The sequence below is a fragment of the Elephas maximus genome, chromosome 19 (genome assembly GCF_024166365.1).
Source record: "Elephas maximus indicus isolate mEleMax1 chromosome 19, mEleMax1 primary haplotype, whole genome shotgun sequence".
Lineage (NCBI taxonomy): Eukaryota > Metazoa > Chordata > Mammalia > Proboscidea > Elephantidae > Elephas > Elephas maximus.
The window spans coordinates 7,693,337-7,713,896 of NC_064837.1; the positions used below are offsets into that span (position 1 = coordinate 7,693,337).

At 38.2% G+C, this 20,560-nt stretch overlaps 1 protein-coding gene across 4 annotated transcripts in view; it reads right to left on the reverse strand.

Annotated features, from left to right (window-relative positions):
- The window catches only part of MAP2K4 (mitogen-activated protein kinase kinase 4), a 182,125-nt gene that overhangs the window by 30,369 nt on the left and 131,196 nt on the right, over positions 1–20,560 (reverse strand). For all 4 annotated transcript variants that reach the window (XM_049859568.1, XM_049859569.1, XM_049859565.1 and 1 more), the window contains one exon: positions 19,327–19,454. In XM_049859568.1, the coding sequence (XP_049715525.1) occupies positions 19,327–19,454 (128 nt within the window). The remainder of the gene's footprint in view (positions 1–19,326; positions 19,455–20,560) is intronic.

Genomic DNA, 20,560 nt, shown 5'->3' on the forward strand with positions numbered 1-20,560 from the left:
ACTACCATCTTCTCCTTGTGTTACAGGTCTATCCATTTCAAATAAATGTTTTTAATATGGTATTTTTTATGAGGTAAGGGTCAAGAATCATTTTTTCTACATGGACACCCAATTGTTCTTGCACCATTTGTTGAAAAGACAAATTAAATCACCATAACACTTTTATCAAAAATCAACTGACCATGTATGTGTGGGTCTATTTCCAAACTCCACTCTGCTCCTTTGATCTGCATGTCCATCCTTATACCAACACATACTGCTTTGTTTACTGGATCTTTATAGAATGTCTTAAAATTAGGTAGTGTAAGTCTTCTGTTCTTTTTCAAAACTGTTTTGGCTCTTATTTCCATATAACTTTTAGAATCAGCTTATCAATTTCTACAAAAAAAGCACTGACTCCACAGATCACTTTGAGAAAAGCTGAACCTTGAGTCTTCCGGGTCATGAACACATTATATCTCTCCACTTATAAAAGGGCTTTTATAATTCTTTTAGAAACGTTTTATAGTTTTCAGTGTCCAAGCCTTACATATTTTTTGTTAAATTCACCCCTAAGTATTTCATATTTTTGATGCTATTAGAAATGAATACTGCTTTCTTAGTTTCATTTCCAATTATAGAAATACAAGTGATTTTCAAATACTGACCTTCTGTTATGTGACCTTATTTACTCATTTATTATTTCTAGTAGCGTTTTTGTAGATTCTTTGGAATTTTCTACATAGACAATCATGTTTTCTGTCTACAGAATTTTATTTCTTCCTTTCCAATGTGTATGCCTTTTCTTCTTTTTGCCATATCATACTGGCAAAGACCTCTGGTACAATGTTGAATGAAGGTAGCGACAGCTACCTTGCCTTGTTTCCGATATTTGGAAGGAAGTGCTAGGTTTTCCATTCTTCGTTTGCTCAGAGTTTTTATGGTGAATGGATATTGAAATTAGTCAAGTGCCTTTTCTACACCTACTGAGATGATCATTTTTTTTTGTCCTTTATTTTGGATACAGGCAGTCTCCGAGTTACTAATGAACCAACCTCCGTAAAGCTTATTACATTAAAAATTCGAGTACATACAATGGTTCATGGTAACAAACAGGTGCTACTTTGCAATCTGCATCAAAACATTACTATTATTACTATTACATTATTATGTTAAAGATGTTTTAGTGCATCTGTAAGTGTTTCTTTGATGTTTTTTTCTGTATAGAAAGGCAGGCTACATACTGTATACTAATAAAGACGTTTGACTGACTGATGTTAGATACAAACCATACCTAACTATTCCAACTTATGTACAAATCTGACTTAAAGACGGACTCTGGAATGGAGTTCATTCGTAACCTGGGAACTGCCTATATATGATAAGTCACAAAGATTGATTTTCTAATGTTAAACCAATCTTGCATTCCTAGGGCAGATCTCATTTGGTCAGGAGTTATCATCCTTTTTATGTACTGTTGGATTCAACTAGTGGGTTTGGGATGATTTTTTTTTTTGGATTCAACTTGCTAATATTTTCTTAAGGATATCTGCATCTTTGTTCATGAGAGATACTGGTTTATAATGTTCTTTTTTTTTTTTTTTTGGTACTTCTCATTTTGCTATCAGGATAATGCTGGTCTTATAAAATGAGTTGGGATATATTCTCTCCTTTTTTATTTTCTAAAAGACAATATAGTTTTTACTCACTGGGTGAAGATGCATTTACAAAATCAACTTGCTCTGGTATGACTGAAAAAAACCACTCACGGATTAGCTAGTTTTCTTGACTATATGACCGTACAAGCAGCCATTCCTGTAGGCATGACAGTATGTACAGGTAGTCCCCAACTTACAATGCGGTTCCGTACCCATGACTCCATCATACGTCGATTCTGACATAAGCAGGCTATCTTTTTTTTTTTAAGTTTTCATTATTATTGCCTTTTATTATCAGTAGCTTTATAAATCCAATTCTTATTTGTCTTTGAAGATCAGAAACATTAAATATAAACTTACAGATACATTTTAATACACACATAAAAATATATACAAAATCATAAAACTTACTCCAACAATGAAGGAGAGTTGGATGGCACTGACGTTTTGTCAGTTGTGACAATAACTCCACTTGTGGAAGGTTCTGGATCATACAGATTATCCCCGGGAATGGGGATAGCATTTCTAGTCAGAAAATTAGTGAGAGCTGTCTGTAGGTTCCATTTCTTTTTGTTCTTCACAAATTTCACGGTAACATCTCACTGCTTCCCGAATCTTCCTACTGCCTTTAGCAAAGCCATCGGCATTTGGGTCCATGTTTTCAAGCAACTGAAACTCCTGATTTAGTTTAGAAAAAACTCCAGCTAATCCTTTCACTATAAACATTTTTGACAATTTCTCTCCTTCCTCTTTCTTCATTATTTCTTTCTTGAACATTTCTTTCCTCTTCAAAATCCATTATGTCCTGATTTGTCATTTCCCCTTCTTCATGATCCATGAGCTGTCCCAGACGGCTTAAGTGTGGTTCAACATAACTCAGGGACTACTTTTACTACTTAACAAACTAGCCCAGTGTGTTTCAGTAAGTCATGAAGGAATGGAATGTTTCTTCTACCCTGGAGTGACTAAGAAACCCACGTGCATCAGGCCTTCCTGTCAAAAGTCTGTTTTAACATTAGAAGGTAAAAGGAAACCATCAGCTGGAATTTAACTTAGAAAATTCCTAGAATGGAGGAAAGACGCTGTATCAACTGCCGCGTAATTTAATGAAATAGGTCACTGTTACATCAGGATTTACCAATTGATCGTCATTGTCTGCCAGTGGCTCCACAGTCCTGACAGCCTGAAGAAGACACAATAAAAGCAAAAACTTTCAAGTGAAAGAACGTAGAACATTCTATAGTCAGGGAAAAAGAATAGAACGACCACAGCAAACGGTTTCAAGCTCTTAACTCGCTACCTGCATAAAGCTCTCCATTTACCAAACATTTAAAATTGGCCACAGTTCAATAAACTTCTACCCAACAATGCCTTCTTTGTACACAGTCAAGAGAAAATGTATTTGTAATGAAAACGTCTGTGCTCTCCACCACTGCAGAGGTAGGACAACCTTTCTATTCCTTTGTCTTATTAATGTACCAAGGCTTTAGTAACTCTAACTCATCTATGCAACTTTGTTCTTGGAGGCAGAGTCTTTGAGAGTATTCCCTCATTCTTTTGTGGTAAAGTAGGAAAAGAAAGCAAAAGTCCTCTTAGAGTTAGTCACTACAATAGTCAAAGCAATTTTGAAAAAGAACAGAGTTGGAAGATTTACAATATCTGATTTTAAAACTTTCTATAAGCTACAGTAATCAAGACAGTGTGGATATTGATTGGTGTTAAGAATGGACACCATTCTTAGAGTTAAGAAATAGACCCACATACATATGGTCAATAGATTTTTTATAAAGGTGTGAAGGCGATTCAATGCATAGAGTGTAGAAAGGAAAAGCTTAATCAACCTAAGAATGCACTCTGTGTGGGTGAGAAGGAGTAAGTGTCTGGAGTTAGGTGTTTTAGTTGTCTAGTGCTGCTATTAGAGAAAAACCACAAGTGGATGGTTTTAACAAACAGAAGTTTACCGCCTCATAGGCTAGTAGGCTAAAGTCCAAATTCAGGGTGCCAGGTCCAGGGGAAGGCTTTCTCCCTCTGTCGACTCTGGAGGAACGTCCTTGCCATCAATCTTCCCCTGGTCTAGGAGCTTCTCTGTGCAGGTCCAAGGGACGTGCTCTGCAACCGGCACTGCTTTCTTAGTGGGATGAGGTCCCCTATCTCTCTGCTGCCTTCCCTCTTTTATATCTCAAAAAAGACTGAAGTCAGGATACAACCTAATCTTGTAGATTGAGTCCTGCCTTCTTAACATAACTGCCTCTAATTCTGCCTCATTAACATCATAGAGGTAGGATTTACAACACACCGGAAAATTATATCAGATGACAAAATGGTAGACAATCACACAATATTGGGAATCACGGCCTAGCCAAGTTAACACATTTCTGGGGGACACAATTCAATCTGTAACAGTAGGGAAAGGAAAGAATAAGGAATGATACCTGAGACAGCTGGACATAACCTCCATCTGTGGTTATCAACTAGGGGCAACATCTGGAGATACTTTGGTTGTCACAACTGGGGGGTTGCTCCTGGCATCTGGTAGGTACAGAGGTCAGGGATGCTGCTAGACCTCCTACAATGCACACAAGACATTCTACCACAACACAGAATTATCTGACCCAAAATGTCAACGGCGATGAGGTTGAGAATCTCTGAGAAAGGAAAGAGCATAATTCTTTGACCAGAAACTTTAGGAGTAGGAGATACAGAGAGTTATCGCAACACTTTGGCCACCAATCTTCACTTGAAGAAAGTACATAACAGTGCAGTTTCCTATGTAAAATGAAGGAAATGAAGCCTCTTTTACAGGCCAACACTTTTGTGGGCAGGAGTGCTAAAGCGAATTTATTAAAAAGTACAGTTTACTTTTATCTTACCCCTGCTCCAACCTTGTTAAAATGCAGGCAGGCAACAACGAAGGAACTGTAGAGGGCTGCTTTATGAGGTCAAACTAAAAGAATGCTAAATAAAGATTAAAGGGGCTACATCTCTTGATTAGCAAGACCATGATCACCAAGGTGTACAAATGTGAACAGGCTCAAAAAGGGAGGGGTCGCATTTCTTACAGTCAGGAACACCGCTTTTCAAGCATAGACTGATATCTTGGGAGCACACTACCTCCAAGAAGTGGTAGAGGTTAATTACAGCAAAGTGAGCTAAATTACTAACTAAAATTAGCAGAGTGTAGGGTTTCAGAGCTGGAAAGGGATAGGGTATGTTCCTATCCTCTGAAGGCAAAACCACAGACAAAACCATGTCTTTCTACAATATGCTTATTAACCTCCTGATGTTAGAGCAAAACATTCTACTGGGTAGTAGAGATCACAGGTTTTCCAAGTCGAGCAAATCTCACAGCAAGATGTCATACACAGAGCTTCAGATACAGTGTGTGCTCCTGAGTATCAGGCACCCTATCGCATGACAGCAGCACAAGGATATAAATGAGAACTTTTTTTAAAAGGATAAAATGGAAAGAAAAAAAAAATTCCCTTTTCCTAGACTTGGCCTTAAATTTTTTAGAGAGAGGTCAACTAGAAAGGTCTAGTTAGAAGGAGAAAAGACATAAATAAAACCCACAAAATTCTTCTTGAATCTAACCTGAAAATTAAAAAAAAAAAAAGTTTCTTGTATTTATCATTCCATATACCAGGTCTCGGAAACCCTGTGTGGCATAGTGGTGAAGTGCTACAGCTACTAACCAAAAGGTCAGCAGTTCGAATCCGCCAGGCGCTCCTTGGAAACTCTACAGGGCAGTTCTACTCTGCCCTATAGGGTCGCTATGAGTCGGAATCGACTCGACGGCAGCAGGATTGGTTTGGTTTTTTGGTATACCAGGCCTCACCTGATCTGTACGGCCTGAGGAAATCCTCTAATTTCAACTCCAGGGAGAGCTCTCACATCAAAAACCTAAAAAGAAGTGATGGAAACAGGTACACCTTTCTTAGAAACCAACGAGTTACACAGAATGTAACAGGAACTTTTTAGGTACTATTCACTGAGTACATGACTAAAGTGTGAAACTTCAAGAACTGAAACGACCGTGTACTTCAAAAGTTCCTAAAGCAGCTCGCTTTTCATTAGCTATTAGGTAAATGCTTTTCAAATATTAGAAAACCTAATTAAATATAACAAGTGTGGACAGAAGAAAGCAAATGCCATAAAATGCCAGCCAGTAAGACATGAAGATTTGAAAATGCAATGAGGGGAAACACTCTCGAACTTTAATATTTAAAGAAAGTAAGGATTTTAAAAATCAGATATTTCTAGAATTTTATTTCAATATACTTCGGATCCCTGCTCTATCAACGAAGGGAAGAGCTGTCAGTTGATCTTTGCTGTTACAGAGGATTCTCATAACTCCATTCAAAACACACCACACAGAGGCGGGACCAAGACGGCTGACTAGGTAGAAGCTTCTGCAGATCCCTCTTGCAACAAAGACTCGAAAGAACAAATGAATCGATTACATACATGACAATCTACGAACCCTGACCATCAAACACAGAGCTAAGGACTTGACCTGAGTGACAGGGGAGTGAAAAGCTGTGTGCTGAAGCAGTGACCACTTCCAGAGCCAGTGTCCTGCACCACAGCCCCGAGCCCTCGCGGTTCCCTGGTGCCAGAGTGATAGGGCTGATCGCGGCTTACTGAGATGGGGCAAGCACAGGATGCAGCTCTAACCCCCTGGAGTAACTTCGGAGGGGGCCCAGCCAGCGCAAGTAGGCTGCACACCGATGCGGACAGGAGAACGAGAAACCACAGAGAAGCGGCAAATGGTTTTGGAGCCTGGAGTGCAGCGTCCTAGCCAGAAAACCTTGGAGCTGGGCTTTGGACTAAGTGCGGAGGAGCTGATCACTGCTTCCTGAGACGGCAAAAGCAGGGGACGCAGCCCTAACCTTCGGGGACAATCTCAACCCAGCCAGTGCACACAGGCTACACGCCCCTCTGGAATCTCAGATGAAACAGTCCTCACCAAACAAGATAAGTAACTTTGTCTATATTGCCATGCTACTCTCTCCTATCATTGGAATTTCCTGGGCCAGGGAGTGAAGTGCTGAGGGTTTTTTTTTTTTTTCCTTCTTCTTCTTTTTCTAACCCAGTCACCTGGCCTGAGAGAAGCAGCAATTAACAATCAGGGGGAAAAACTCTTCCCTGACTTCCCTAAACTGGAATAATAATACAGAACGAGCACCAGCCAAGCCTAAGAGATCCACAGTCTTTGGCTTTCATCCCTACAGGGAACCAGATGGTTATTATAATGCAAAGGCAATTCTGATAGAGATCTGACTGCAATTGTTTTAGCTGGGCAGTGGAAAGGCAAGTTTTGGAGGCCTGATACCTCTCTACCTATTAAACAGAGCCCTCACTAATCCACAGCAGGGAACTGAGGGCTGAAGCTCCACCCACACCACCTAGCCACCTGCTAAAGGGGTCTGAGGCTAGTCACGCCTACCAATCTTTAGAGATACAAGCATTGGATGCCTAAGGTACAGCTGCAGAGCCCACCCACCAGAGAGCTGGAGAGAATAGAGACACTCCTACCTCATTGGCACATGGGGGAAGGTTGTCACCATCCTGCCCTCCTCGGAGTGTGACCCCCTTCTGCTACTAGCATGTGGTGCATACAACCATAACCACTACGCCTCTAAATTAATAGGTGAGAGCCTACACCACACACTTGGTGATCTACTATGAGGACACCTAAGCTGATTCTATTCTAGAATACTGAAAGGACTCATAGACTCATATATCTGGTAACAGCTCAAACCAGCTGGTAACAGAACATAAGTGATTCAAAGGCTACAACAATCAAGACAGTGCAATCTATTAGCCCACCTGGGTATACTGAAACAAAACAAAAGAAGAAGATAAGACTCAGTGAGCAAATATAAAATAAATCATTACAATATCTTACAGATGGCTCGGAGACAGCAGTCAATATCAAATCGTGTAAAGAAGACGACCATAATTGCTTCTACAAATCCTCAAATTAAAGAATCAAAACCTTTCCCAAATGAAGATATAATCCTAGAATTGCCAGATGCAGAATATAAAAAACTAATATACAGAATGCTTCAAGACATCAGGGATGACCTCAGAAATGAAATAAGGCAATCTACAGAAAAAGCCAAGGAGCACACTGATAAAGCAGTTGAAGAAATCAAAAAGATTATTCAAGAACATAGTGGAAAAGTTAATAAGCTGCAAGAATCCATAGAGAGACAACATTCAGAAATCCAAAAGATTAACAGTAAAATTACAGAATTAGACAACTCAATAGGAAGTCAGAGGAGCAGAATTGGGCAAGTGGAAGGCAGAATTGGGGAGGTGGAGGATAAAGCACTTGGCACCAATATATTTGAAGAAAAATCAGATAAAAGAATTCAAAAACATGAAGAAACCCTAAGAACCATGTGGGACTCTATCAAGAAGAATAACTCACGTGTGATTGGATTTCCAGAACACGGAGGGATAACAGAAAATACAGAGAGAATAGTTGAAGATCTGTTGGCAGAAAACTTCCCTGGCATCGTGAAAGATGAAAGGATATCTACCCAAGATGCTCATCGAACCCCATACAAGATTGATCCAAAAAGAAAATCACCAAGGCATATTATCATCAAACTTGCCAAAACCAAAGATAAAGAGAAAATTCTAAAAGCAGCCAGGGATAAAAGAGAAGTCACCTACAAAGAAAATCAACAAGAATAAGCTCGGACTACTGGGCAGAAACCTTGCAGGCAAGAAGGCAATGTGATGACATATATAACGCACTGAAGAAGGAAAATCTGCCAGCCAAGAATCACAAATTAAGCAAAACTGTCTCTCAAATATGAAGGAGAAATTAAGACATTTACAGATAAATGGAAGCTTAGGGAATTTGCAAAAACCAAACGAAAACTACAAGAACTATGAAAGGGAATTCTCTGGCTAGAAAATCAATTATATTACATACCAACCCAACACTAGACCACAGGACACAGCAACCAGATATCAACCCAGATAGGGAAATTACAAAAATAAAAGATTAAAAAAAAAAATGCTCAAAACAGGGAATCAGTGATGTCATTAGGTAAAAGATGACAACATTAAATCAATAAAGAGGGACTACATAAAGTAGGCCTAGATCTTCCATATGGGGAGGAAGTCAAGGACATATAGGGAGATATAAGTTAGGTTTAAACTTAGAAAAATAGGGGTGAATATAAAGGTAACCACAAAGAAGACTAACAATCCTAGACATCAAAATAAGAAAAACACAAAGACTCAGCAAAAACAAAATCAGCCACAATGAAAATGGGGAACACAAAATTTACAAAGAAAAACGACTTGGCACAAAAAAATAAGTGGAAAAATTAAACTGTCAAAAACACACAAAAAAAGCATCAAAATGGCAGCACTAAACTCATACCTATCTATAACCACGCTGAATGTAAATGGACTAAAAGCACCAATAAAGAGATAGAGAGTGGCAGAATAGATTAAAAAAACACGATCCGTCTATATGCTGACCACAAGAGACATGCCTTAGACTTAGAGACACAAACTAAAATTCAAAGAATAGAAAAATATATATCAAGCAAAAAACAACCAAAAAAGAGCAAGAGTGGCTATACTGATTTCCAACAAAACAGACTTCAAACTTAAATCTATCACAAAGGATAAGGAAGGACACTATATGATGATTAAAGGGACAATACACCAGGAGGATCTAACCATATTAAATAATGATGCACCCAATGAGAGAGCTTCAAGATACATAAAACAAACTCAAATAGCATTGAAAAGTGAGACAGATAGCTCCACAATAATAGTAGGAATCTTCAACACACCACTTTCAGTGAAGGACAGAACATCTAGAAAGGAGCTTAATAAAGACACAGAAGAGCTAAATGCCACAATCAACCAACTTGAACTCATAGACATATACAGAAAACTCCACCCAACAGCCTCCAAGAATGCTTTCTTTTCCAACACACTTGGAACATTCTCTAGAATGGACCACACATTAGGCCAAAAAGCAAGCCTTAAGAGATTCAAAAACATAGAAATATTACAAAGCATCTTCTCTGACCATAAAGCCATTAAACTAGAAGTCAATAACAGAAAAATCAGGGAAGAGGAATCAAACACTTGGAAACTCAACAACACGTTGCTCAAAACAATTGAATTATAGAACAAATTAAGGACAGAATAAACAAATTCATAGAATCCAATGAGAATGAAAACACTTCCATTCAGAACCTTTGGGACACAGAGAAAGCAGTGCCCACAGGTCAATTTATATCAATAAATGCATACATACAAAAAGAAGAAAGGGCCAAAATCAAAGAATTATCCCTACAACTTAAATAGAAAGAGAGCAACAAAAGAAACCTTCAGGCACTAGAAGAAAGCAAATAATATAAATTAGAGCAGAATTAAATGAAATAAAAACAGAAAAACAATTGAAAGAATTAACAATACCAAAAGCTGGCTCTTTGAAAAGATTAACAAAATCGAGAAACCACTGGCCAGACTGACAAAAGAAAAACAGGTGACAGAGCAAATAAGCTGAGTAAGAAATGAGATGGCCGATATCACAACAGACCCAAACAAAATCAAAAGACTCGTAACAGAGTACTATGAAAAGTTGTACTCTAATAAATTTGAAAACCTAAAGGAACTGGACAAATTCCTAGAAACATACTACCTACCTTAACTAACACAAACAGAAGTGGAACAACTAAATAAACCCATGAAAAAAGAAGAGATTTGAAAAAGTAATTAAAAACTCCCAAAAAAGAAAAGCCCTGGCCCTGATGGCTTCATTGGAGAATTCCATCAAACTTTCAGGGAACAGTTAACACCACTACCACTAAAGGTATTTCAGAGCACACAAAAGGATGGAATACTCCCAAAGTCATTCTATGAAGCCAGCATAACCCTGATACCAAAACCAGGTAAAGACCCCACAAAAAAAGAAAATTACAGACCAACATCCCTCACGAACTTAGATGCAAAACTCAACAAAATTTTAGCCAACAGAATTCAACAATATATCAAAAAATAATTCACCATGACCAAGTAGGATTCATACCAGGTATGCAGGGATGGTTCAACATTAGAAAAACAATCAACGTAACCCATCACATAAGTAAAACAAAAGACAAGAAGCACACGATCTTATCAATTGATGCAGAAAAGGCATTTGATAAAGCTCAACATCAATGCATGATAAAAACAAAATAGGAATAAAAGAAAAATTCCTCAACATAATAAACAGCATTTATACAATGCCAACAGCCAACATCATCCTAAACGGAGAGAGCCTGAAAACATTCCCCCTGAGAACAAGAAGCAGACAAGGATGCCCTTTATCACCACTCTTATTCAACATTGTGCTGGAGGTCCCAGCCAAAGCAACTAGGTTAGATAAAGAAATGAAGGGCATCCAAATTGGCAAAGAAGAAGTAAAAATATCTCTGTTTGCAGATGACATGATCTTATACACAAAAAAACCTAAAGAATCCTCAAAAAAACTATTAAAACTAATATAAGAGTTTAGCAGATTATCAGGATACAAGATAAACATACATAAATTAGCTGGATTCCTCTACACCAACAAAGATATCATCCAACAGGAAATCACCAAATCAATACAATTTACAATAGTCCCTAAGAAGATAAAATATTTTGGAATAATCTAACTAGAGATGTAAAAGACCTGTACAAAGGAAACTACAAGATACTACTGCAAGAAACCAAAAGAGACTTACATAAGTGGAAAAACATACCTTGCTCGTGGATAGGAAAACTCAACATTGTAAAAAGGTCTATTCTACCCAAAGTGATCTATATAGATACAGTACAATCCTGATCTAAAAACCAGTGACATTTTTTAATGAGATGGAGAAACAAATCACCAACTTCATATGGAAGGGAAAGAGACCCCGGAGAAGTAAAGCATTACTGAGAAAGAAAAAGTGGGAGGCCTCACGCTACCTTATTTTAGATCATTACAGTACCACCACAGTAGTCAAAACAGCCTGGCGCTCGTGCAACAACAGATACATAGACCAATAGAACAGAACTGAGAACCCAGACATAAATCCATCCACATATGAGTAGCTGATACTGACAAAGGCCCAAAGTCTGTTAAATAGGAAAAAGACAGTCTCTTTAATGAATGGTGCTGATATAACTGGATATCCATCCGCAAAAAATGAACAAAGACCCACACCTCACACCATGCATAAAAACCAACTCAAAATGGATCGAAGACCTAAATATAAAATCTAGAATGATAAAGATCAGGGAAGAAAAAATAGGGACTACACCAGAAGCCCTAATACATGGGGCATAAACAGTATACAAAACATTACTAGAAATGTACAAACACCAGAAGAGAAATTAGATAACTGGGAGTTCCTAAAAGTTAAACAACTATGCTCATGCACAGACTTCACCAAAAGAGTAAAAAGATTACCTACAGACTGGGAAAAAGTTTTTAGCTATGACATTTCTGATCGATCAGCACCTGATCTCTAAAATCTACGTTACTGCAAAAAACTCAACAACAAAAAGAAAATTAACCCAATTTAAAAATGGGCAAAGGACATGAACAGGCATTTCACTAAAGAAGACATTCAGGTAGCTAACAGATACATGAGGAAATGTTCAGGATCATTAGCCATTAGAGAAATGCAAATCAAAACTATAATGAGATTCCATCTCACTCCAACAAGCCTGGCATTAATCCAAAAAACACAAAATAATAAATGTTGGAGAGGTTGTGGAGAGGCTGGAACACTTATACACTGCTGGTGGGAATGTAAAATGGTACCACCACTTTGGAAATCGATTTGGCACTTCCTTAAACATCTAGAAATAGAACTACCATATGATCCAGCAATCCCACTTCCTAAAGAAGAACCTTTACACGAACAGATATCTGCACACCCATGTTCACTGTAGCACTGTTTACAATAGCAAAAAGATGGAAGCAACAAAGATGCCCATCAATGGATGAACGGATAAATAAATTATGGTATATTCACACAATGGAATGCTATGCATCAATAAAGAACAATGATGAATCCAAGAAACATGTCATGACATGGAGGAAATCTGGAAAGTATTATGCTGAGTGAAATTAGTCAGCTGCAAAAGCACAAATATTCTATGAGACCACTATTATAAGAACTCAAGAAATAGTTTAAACACAGAAGAAAATATTCTCCGATGGTTACAAGAAGGGGGAGGGAGGGAGGGGCGGGGGATTCAATAATTAGTAGACAAGAACTACTTTAGGTGAAGGGAAAGACAACACACAATACAGGAGAGGTCAGTACAACTGGACTAAGTTAAAAGCAAAGAAGTTTCCTGAATAAGTCAAACACTTCAAAAGTCAGTGCAGCTGAGGTGGGGGTTTGGGGACCATGGTTTCAGGGGACATCTAAGTCAATTTGGCATGATAAAATCTATTAAGAAAACATTCTGCATCCCATTTTGGAGAGTGGCGTCTGGGGTCTTAAACGCTAGCACGTCGCTATTTAAGATGCATCAATTGGTCTCCATCTACCTGGAGCAAAGGAGAATGCAGAACACCAAAGACACTAGGTAATTACAAGCCCAAGAGACAGAAAGGGTCACACAAATCAGAGACTACATCAGCCTGAGACCAGAAGAACTAGATGGTGCCCAGCTACAACCAATGACTGCCCTGACAGCGAACACAACAGAGAACCCCTGAGGGAGCAGGAGAGCAGTAGGACGCAGACCCCAAATTCTCATAAAAAAGGCCAGACTTAATGGTCTGAGACTAGAAGGACCCCGGAGGTCATGGTCCCCAGACCTTCTGTTAGCCCAAGACAGGCATCATTCCCAAAGCCAATTCTTCAGACAGGGATTGGACTGGACTATAAGATAGAAAATGATGCCGGTGAGGAGTGAGCTTCTGGGATCAAGTAGACACATAAGACTATGTGGGCAGCTCCTGTCTGGAGGGAGATGTGAAGGCCGAGGGGTACAGAAGCTGGCTAGATGGATGCGGAAATGCAGGGTGGAGAGAAGGAGTATGTTGTTTCATTATATAGCAAGGTGTATGTAACTTTTTATATGAGAGACTAACTTGATTTATAAACTTTCACTTAAAGCACAATAAAAATTTTTTAGAAAATATTCATGATTTTCTGCTATTTGATGCCATTTCTCTTTCAGTACTGAAACCACTGATGAAGTCATGACTGTTCTGACCAAGCATAATATGCCGCCATCCTCATCCAGCTGATACAAATTTTTACTACCCACTATGAAGGCAAACTAGTGTGCTCTTCAGGTATATCAAAGCGAATGAGCAATGGCTAAGGATATCAACCCACTAAGCTCCCTGGCATTCCTCGTATCAAAGTAACCCTTAATATTGACACCAGTGGCATCCTCAGTGTGTCTACTGTGGTTAAACACACAGCAAAAGAGAACAAGATTATAGTTAACAAAAAGGACTTTTTGAAGTACGTCATCTAGGAAACTGAGAAGTACACAGCTATAGAAGAGAAGCAGAGAGACAAAGTGTCTTCCAAAAACTTACTCATATGCAATCAACATGAAGGTCACAGTACAAGATGAGAAATTTTGAAGCAAGATTATGAGAACAGATAGCAGATTTTTGACAAAAACAATAATATCACCAATAAACTGGACAAAAATGCATCTGCCAAGCAGAAAGAATTAGCAGAAGTGCTAGAGAAAGTCTGTAACTTTATTATCAATAAGATGTACCAGAGTGCAGGTTACACTAAGAGAAATCAGAGGACTCCTCTGAGGATGGAAATCTTCTATCAATGCTTCATTTAGACTTTCCAGTTAAGACGTCTGCCAACTAGATCAAAGAAGGTAACAAAGCATATTCCCCACACTCAAAAATTCTATTAAGTCAAGTATAATAGCAGCTTTTTTTTTTTTAATCTTACATGCGCTGCTAAGTAATTTCTTTACCAGGCATTTCTAACACTTGAATGGTCATACACAGGGAAAGGAATGAATAAATTTTTTTCAGTACTGTAAATAAGTGGAAAATGAAATTATGTCCCAAAGAAAAACGCTCCTTTGAAATCAAAGAGACAGAGAAAATAAATGAATAAACCAGTATTATCATGTTTGCTGGATAAAGATCAAAGGTAAGTAACAATTTCCTAAAGTTGATGAGACAGAACTTGATTAGATCCTCATGTCTAATAGGCTACATATACTTCAAGAGAAAATTATGCAACGGTTTGGGGAACGCCCGAGATAAATAAAATGACATACTTCAGAAAGTACTACTATGAACAATTTCCGATGGGCTAAGGCCATCTTACAAACGCATACGGCTGGGCCTCTATAATATAGAGAGAAGATGAAAATGAGAAAACGCTGCTGAGAGATGGGGAAACTGAGGTGATGTTTTAGAAGTCTCTTTATGTTGCAGGGTGGCAGAAGAGAAGAGTAAGAAGGTAACAGGTGAAGAAATCCTTGGGAAATGTAAGATTATCAATTACTCATTTTTCTTTTTAACAAAAGGAAAACTTGAGAAAATAAATTACCGTATTATAAGTTTCCACTGCTAAAAATATGTTAGTACTATAGAGAAATAATCTAATATTATATACTTTCTAATGTGATACAATATGAAGTATATACCATCTATGACGTATCCACGCCAAAAAATATTTAACCTGAATCTAACCATGAGGAAGCAATCAGAAAAATCTAGAATGTGGGACAGTCTTAAAAAACCCACAAAAATAAAAACAATCAGTGATATAGAAAACAAAAATAAGAATGGATTTGACTCTTATGGATTAAATGAGGAATGTAATAACTAAAAGCAATGTGCAACCTTGATGGGATCCAAGATTGACAGCTAAAACATACATTTTGGGGGGCAACTGGGGAATCTGTATATAAACTGTGTATTAAATAATATTATGAAATTATCATTAATTATTTAAGGTATGACAGCGATATTGTGGCTATGTAGAAGGATGCCCTTATTCCTGGGAGATGTGTGATGAAGTGTTTAGGATGAAGTTCAAGACATCTGTAACTTACTTTCAAATGGTTTTGCACACACAAAAAGTACAAACCTACCCATATACATAAATACCTGTGTTGGCATGACAGAGTGGTAAAATGTTAACAATTTGGTGTATCAAAAATTTATGTTTAAATTCTACATTTTACACAATTTTTTTATGCTGAATGATCTAATAAGTAGTCATAATTCACATAGAGAGAAATTATAAATCTCAAATAACAAAGGCACAAGACATCTTTCTCTCTCTCAAAAAATGCCACTACATTCACAGATCAAAGAAGACTCATGCCACTTAAAACCCACCCAGTGCCATCTTGTTGATTACAACTTATAGGGACCTTACTGGACAGAGTAGAAGTGCCTTAGAGAATTCCTGTCTTAGTCATCTAGTGCTGCCATAACAAAAATACCACAAGTGGATGGCTTTAACAAAGAGAAATTTATTTTCTCACAGTCTAGGAGGTTACAAGTCCAAAGTCAGGGCGTTGGCTCCAGGGGAAGGCTTTCTCTTTCTGTCGGCTCTTGAGGAAGGTCCTTGTCCTCAATCTTCCCCTGCTAGAAGAGCTTCTCAGGTGCAGGGACCTTGGGTCCAGAGGATGCACTCTGCTTTCTTGGTGGGGTATGAGGTCCTCAACTCTCTGCTTGCTTCCCTTTCATGTCTTGAGAGATAAAAGGTGGTGCAGTCCACACCCCAGGGGAACTCTCTCTACCTTGGATCAGGGAGGTGACCTGAGTAAGGGGTGGTGTTACAATCCCACCCTAATCCTCTTAACATAAATTTACAATCACAAAATGGAGGCCAACCACGCCTGGCCTAACCAAGTTGATAGACAGATTTTTGCGGGGGATATAATTCAATCCATGACATTCAACCCTCTGGCCCCCAAAAAATCACACCTTTGCAACATGCAAAACATATTCACCCCATCATATCATAGCAAAAGTCTTAACTCCAAGTACAAAATCCAAAAATTCCTCTTCATCTGTGAAATCTAAAATACAAGTTATCTGCTGTCAAAGTACAACAGCAGAACAGGCCCAAGCTAGACACTTCCATTACAAATAGGAGAAACTGTAGGAAAAGAAGGGATAACAGGCACTGAGCAAGTCAGCAGAACACATTACGTTAGTCCTCAAAGCTTTGAAAACAACCCTCTGTTCTCTGAGACAATTTACACAATAACCCCGCGCTCCAGACCCTAGGTATTGGTCACACTCTCCGGACTTTGAGTGGAGGTCAGCGGGCCCTAGGCTTCAGCTCTGCCTTCCAGGCCCACTGGGACAGCAACTCTGCTCCCTTGGCTTTAGGCACACCAATCTTCTCTTCCATCTGAGTAACAACACCACCCTTAGAAACACCAGAGGCCATGGCCATGCCTTTTGAGACTGAGGCAGCAGTCTCAAAAAAAAAAAAAATTACAATCAGAAAATGGAGGACAACCACACATGGCCAAACCAAGTTGATAACACAGATTTTGGGGGGACATAATTCAATCCACGACAATTCCCAAGGCTGTAAATCTTTACGAAAGCAGACTGCCATAACCTTCTCCTGTGGAGTGGCTGGTGGGCTTGAACTGGCAACCTTTCAGTTAGCAGTCAAGCACTTAATCACTGCACCACCAAGCCTCCTTTCAAGCCACTTAGAAGCTTTTAAAATTAATGCTGATACATTCTTAGCCATCTAAATAGGCCTTAGAAGTCTAGAACGGACATAAACACTTCATTTAGTCCAGTGTAGATTGGATGCAGATAGTTTATTATCTACCTGCTTACTTCAAAGCTGAAGGTTAGCAGGAAAAGAAAATCCCAGCACCTCCTGGGCCTGTAAACCTTATTTCTACACAAGAACTGAAAATCTACTTCTTCCTTTAAAAGCTATTTGATTTCAAAATGAATAATCAACTCTATCAGGGCTGCAACTGTATTTTTTAAAGCCTGCATATATCAAATATAATTCTTAGCCAGCATTTCCCAGCAAAATCACTTATCCAACCTTAGTACTGACACAAGCCCTAAAAGTAAGGATAACAGTTCACATTTAATTCTCAGGGCATCATTACTAACCGTGTAATTTACAAGATTTTCTAAATGCTCTATGCCTAATTTTTCTTTTTTCTCGGCATTTAAACATGTTGTCACTTATCTCTAAATATGATGATCTTCAAAATCACCCTAAGAATCTGGCCACTCAGCGTCCACAAAACGAAGCTTTAAATGGAGGTATCTTTCTGTAAAAACACACACACACACACACACCCCTACTCCACCTCCATTTGTTGAAAAGCTGACATGCAAAAATGTAAAATTTAAAAAGATGATGAAAATACAACACTTATAAAATATTGTCAATAACTGAACATTTTCAAATACAATGACCAGAATATAAGCAGACAACAGAAAATGTATAAATAATATATACAACACTGCTTCTTGTATTAATTATAGATGAAGGGTGAATAGACAAATTAAGCGGAGATGGAATTATTAACATAGAATTTACTTTCAAATAATGCAGAAAATAAAATTTATTCGAGTTTAAAAAAAAAAAAAAAAAAAACGTGAAATCTGGGTAGTGCTAAGCCCACCTATCCTTAAACAGGGTAAAAAGTTATACAATATGTAGCCTATAATTTTTTTTGCTTTTCTATTTATTTACAGCACTAGGTTTGGAGACATAAAAATCAAGAAAGAATCTAACACACGAAAGGAGATAAATTCTTCTTCAATTTTAAGCTTATCTGTGGTTTAAGAGTCTATAAAGACTGAAACAGAAAGTGCAGACAGGAATGCCTCACAACCACAAATCTCCCAGATCACCAGTTAGTGTAGTGTGCTGGTTCCCAAAGAACCAAGGCCACGTAAAGTAAGGGCACCAACACCTAGAAAAAACTGTGGAAAATACAAGCACTAAATTTCCAATTCAAATATATATCAAAATCCAGGCTGGAGGAACAGTATATACAAACACAGCAGGGTAAGATAAGTATGATGTGTGGGAGGATAGTGCAGGTCTGCCTCTTTGAGGGAAATGAGGCTTCACGATACGAAGTATCTAAGGTCTCACCCTTGCATCTGTCAATGCATTTCCCAGTCCACCCCTAAAGAGGGGATTAACCATACTGAAAACATAGCTTCAGCTCTATGAGACATACTGAGTTCTGCAGGGAACTCAGGCCTTTCCATTCTTCTCTACCTGGAAGTAGCATCACTCAGTGACCTAAGACACAGGATCAACATGTATTGATATCCACTACAGTCCAGACAGCATACAGGTGCTAGAAACACAAAGAAGACTTCTGAGAACTTACCACTTGGCTGATGAGATGGGCTGAATATAATAATAAAAATAATAATAACAATGGTAATAATCAGAGTAGACGACAAATGTTGAGTGCCAAATAAGAGGACTAGAGCAAGACAATGAAGGCCACAGGAGTTCACTGGGATAATTTAGCAAAGCTACAAGAAGAAGCTGGAACTTGAGCTTGGTCTTTAGGGGAGAGGAAAATATTCTAGTATTCGAGGATGGTGAACTGTGTGACCAATGCAGATTCCCTAGAAACAATAGTACTAAAGGTCACAGGATCTCTGTACAATGACTAGCAAGCAAGAAAGCTCAGTCTGTTCACGTACCGCCATGTATGGCCTACACCCTGCATCTCTTGTCTTGGCAATGGAATCCACAAGCTGTCCACTGATGCCGAAGTCACAGAGTTTAATATTTCCACTTCTGTCCAGAAGAATATTGGAAGGTTTGATATCTGCAAGAGACAGACGTACTCAGTGTCCATGTAATCAATCAAATGAGTTCTACTCTACAATACTTCAAGCAAAAATAATTAAACACCTTTGAGTATATAAGTGGTCAAGTTATTGAAACTCAGATATCTAAGAAGCAAAACATCTTCATTTCTCACATGCAATTGCTATCCATGTTTTGAGCATAAAACCTTAATGACGAGATTTGTGTAAATGTAACATAACAAAGTCATTTTACCAGCAACATCTTAATAATCCAGAAGATATGGAGGTTGATTTTCTCTTAACATCTTTATATTTACAAAACAGACAAAACTATGTTTTTTCTCTATTGGACATGAGAAGAAAACAATTTTCTGAATGCTTATCCTTAAAAACTTGATATAGAAAATGTATCACCACAAATTCAGGCATTCTAAAATGTTTTCATCAAGAGGCTGTATTCATTTACTTGTTTAAATTCATTACTTAACAGGCAATATGAGGAATATGAACTTAAGCTATCAGAATATACTAAACTACAGTATCAGAGGCTACAAAATTAAAAACAAAGTATATAAATTAGAAAATCACACTTTAGAGTGGAGCCTCACCTAACTTAGGAAAGTATCCAACGCAGTACAGCCAAAAGGCTGTGAGCTTTCAAATCAGAGAAGCAAAGGATCAAAATCTGGGTATGAACCTCAATGTGACTAGGGCAAGCTACTTCTCTTTGCAACCAGTTTCCTCATCTACAAAATGGCACAATAATTCCTACTTCATGGAGTTGTGAAGATTAAAACATCTAATATAGTACCCAGACAATATTTGTGCTCAATAAATGAAGCCACTTAATTATTGCTGAGAGATTTTTCTGATCTTAAATTGGCTGTAGCCAGTTTCTCCCAACCAATCCCTTCCTGACAGATTCTTCTCTACCACTCTGAGAGTGGGTAGGCTTTCCCTCAAAGCTGAGAAAGCCAAATCCCTTGCATTTAGCTCTTTAGGTCTTATATTCCAGCCAAATTTTCCCTAAATTATCATTCCTAACACCTTTTCCTCACTGATAATAAAACTACTACCTGGATATGCCAACCAGCTGTCTGGACAATTCTCCTCCTTTGCTCAC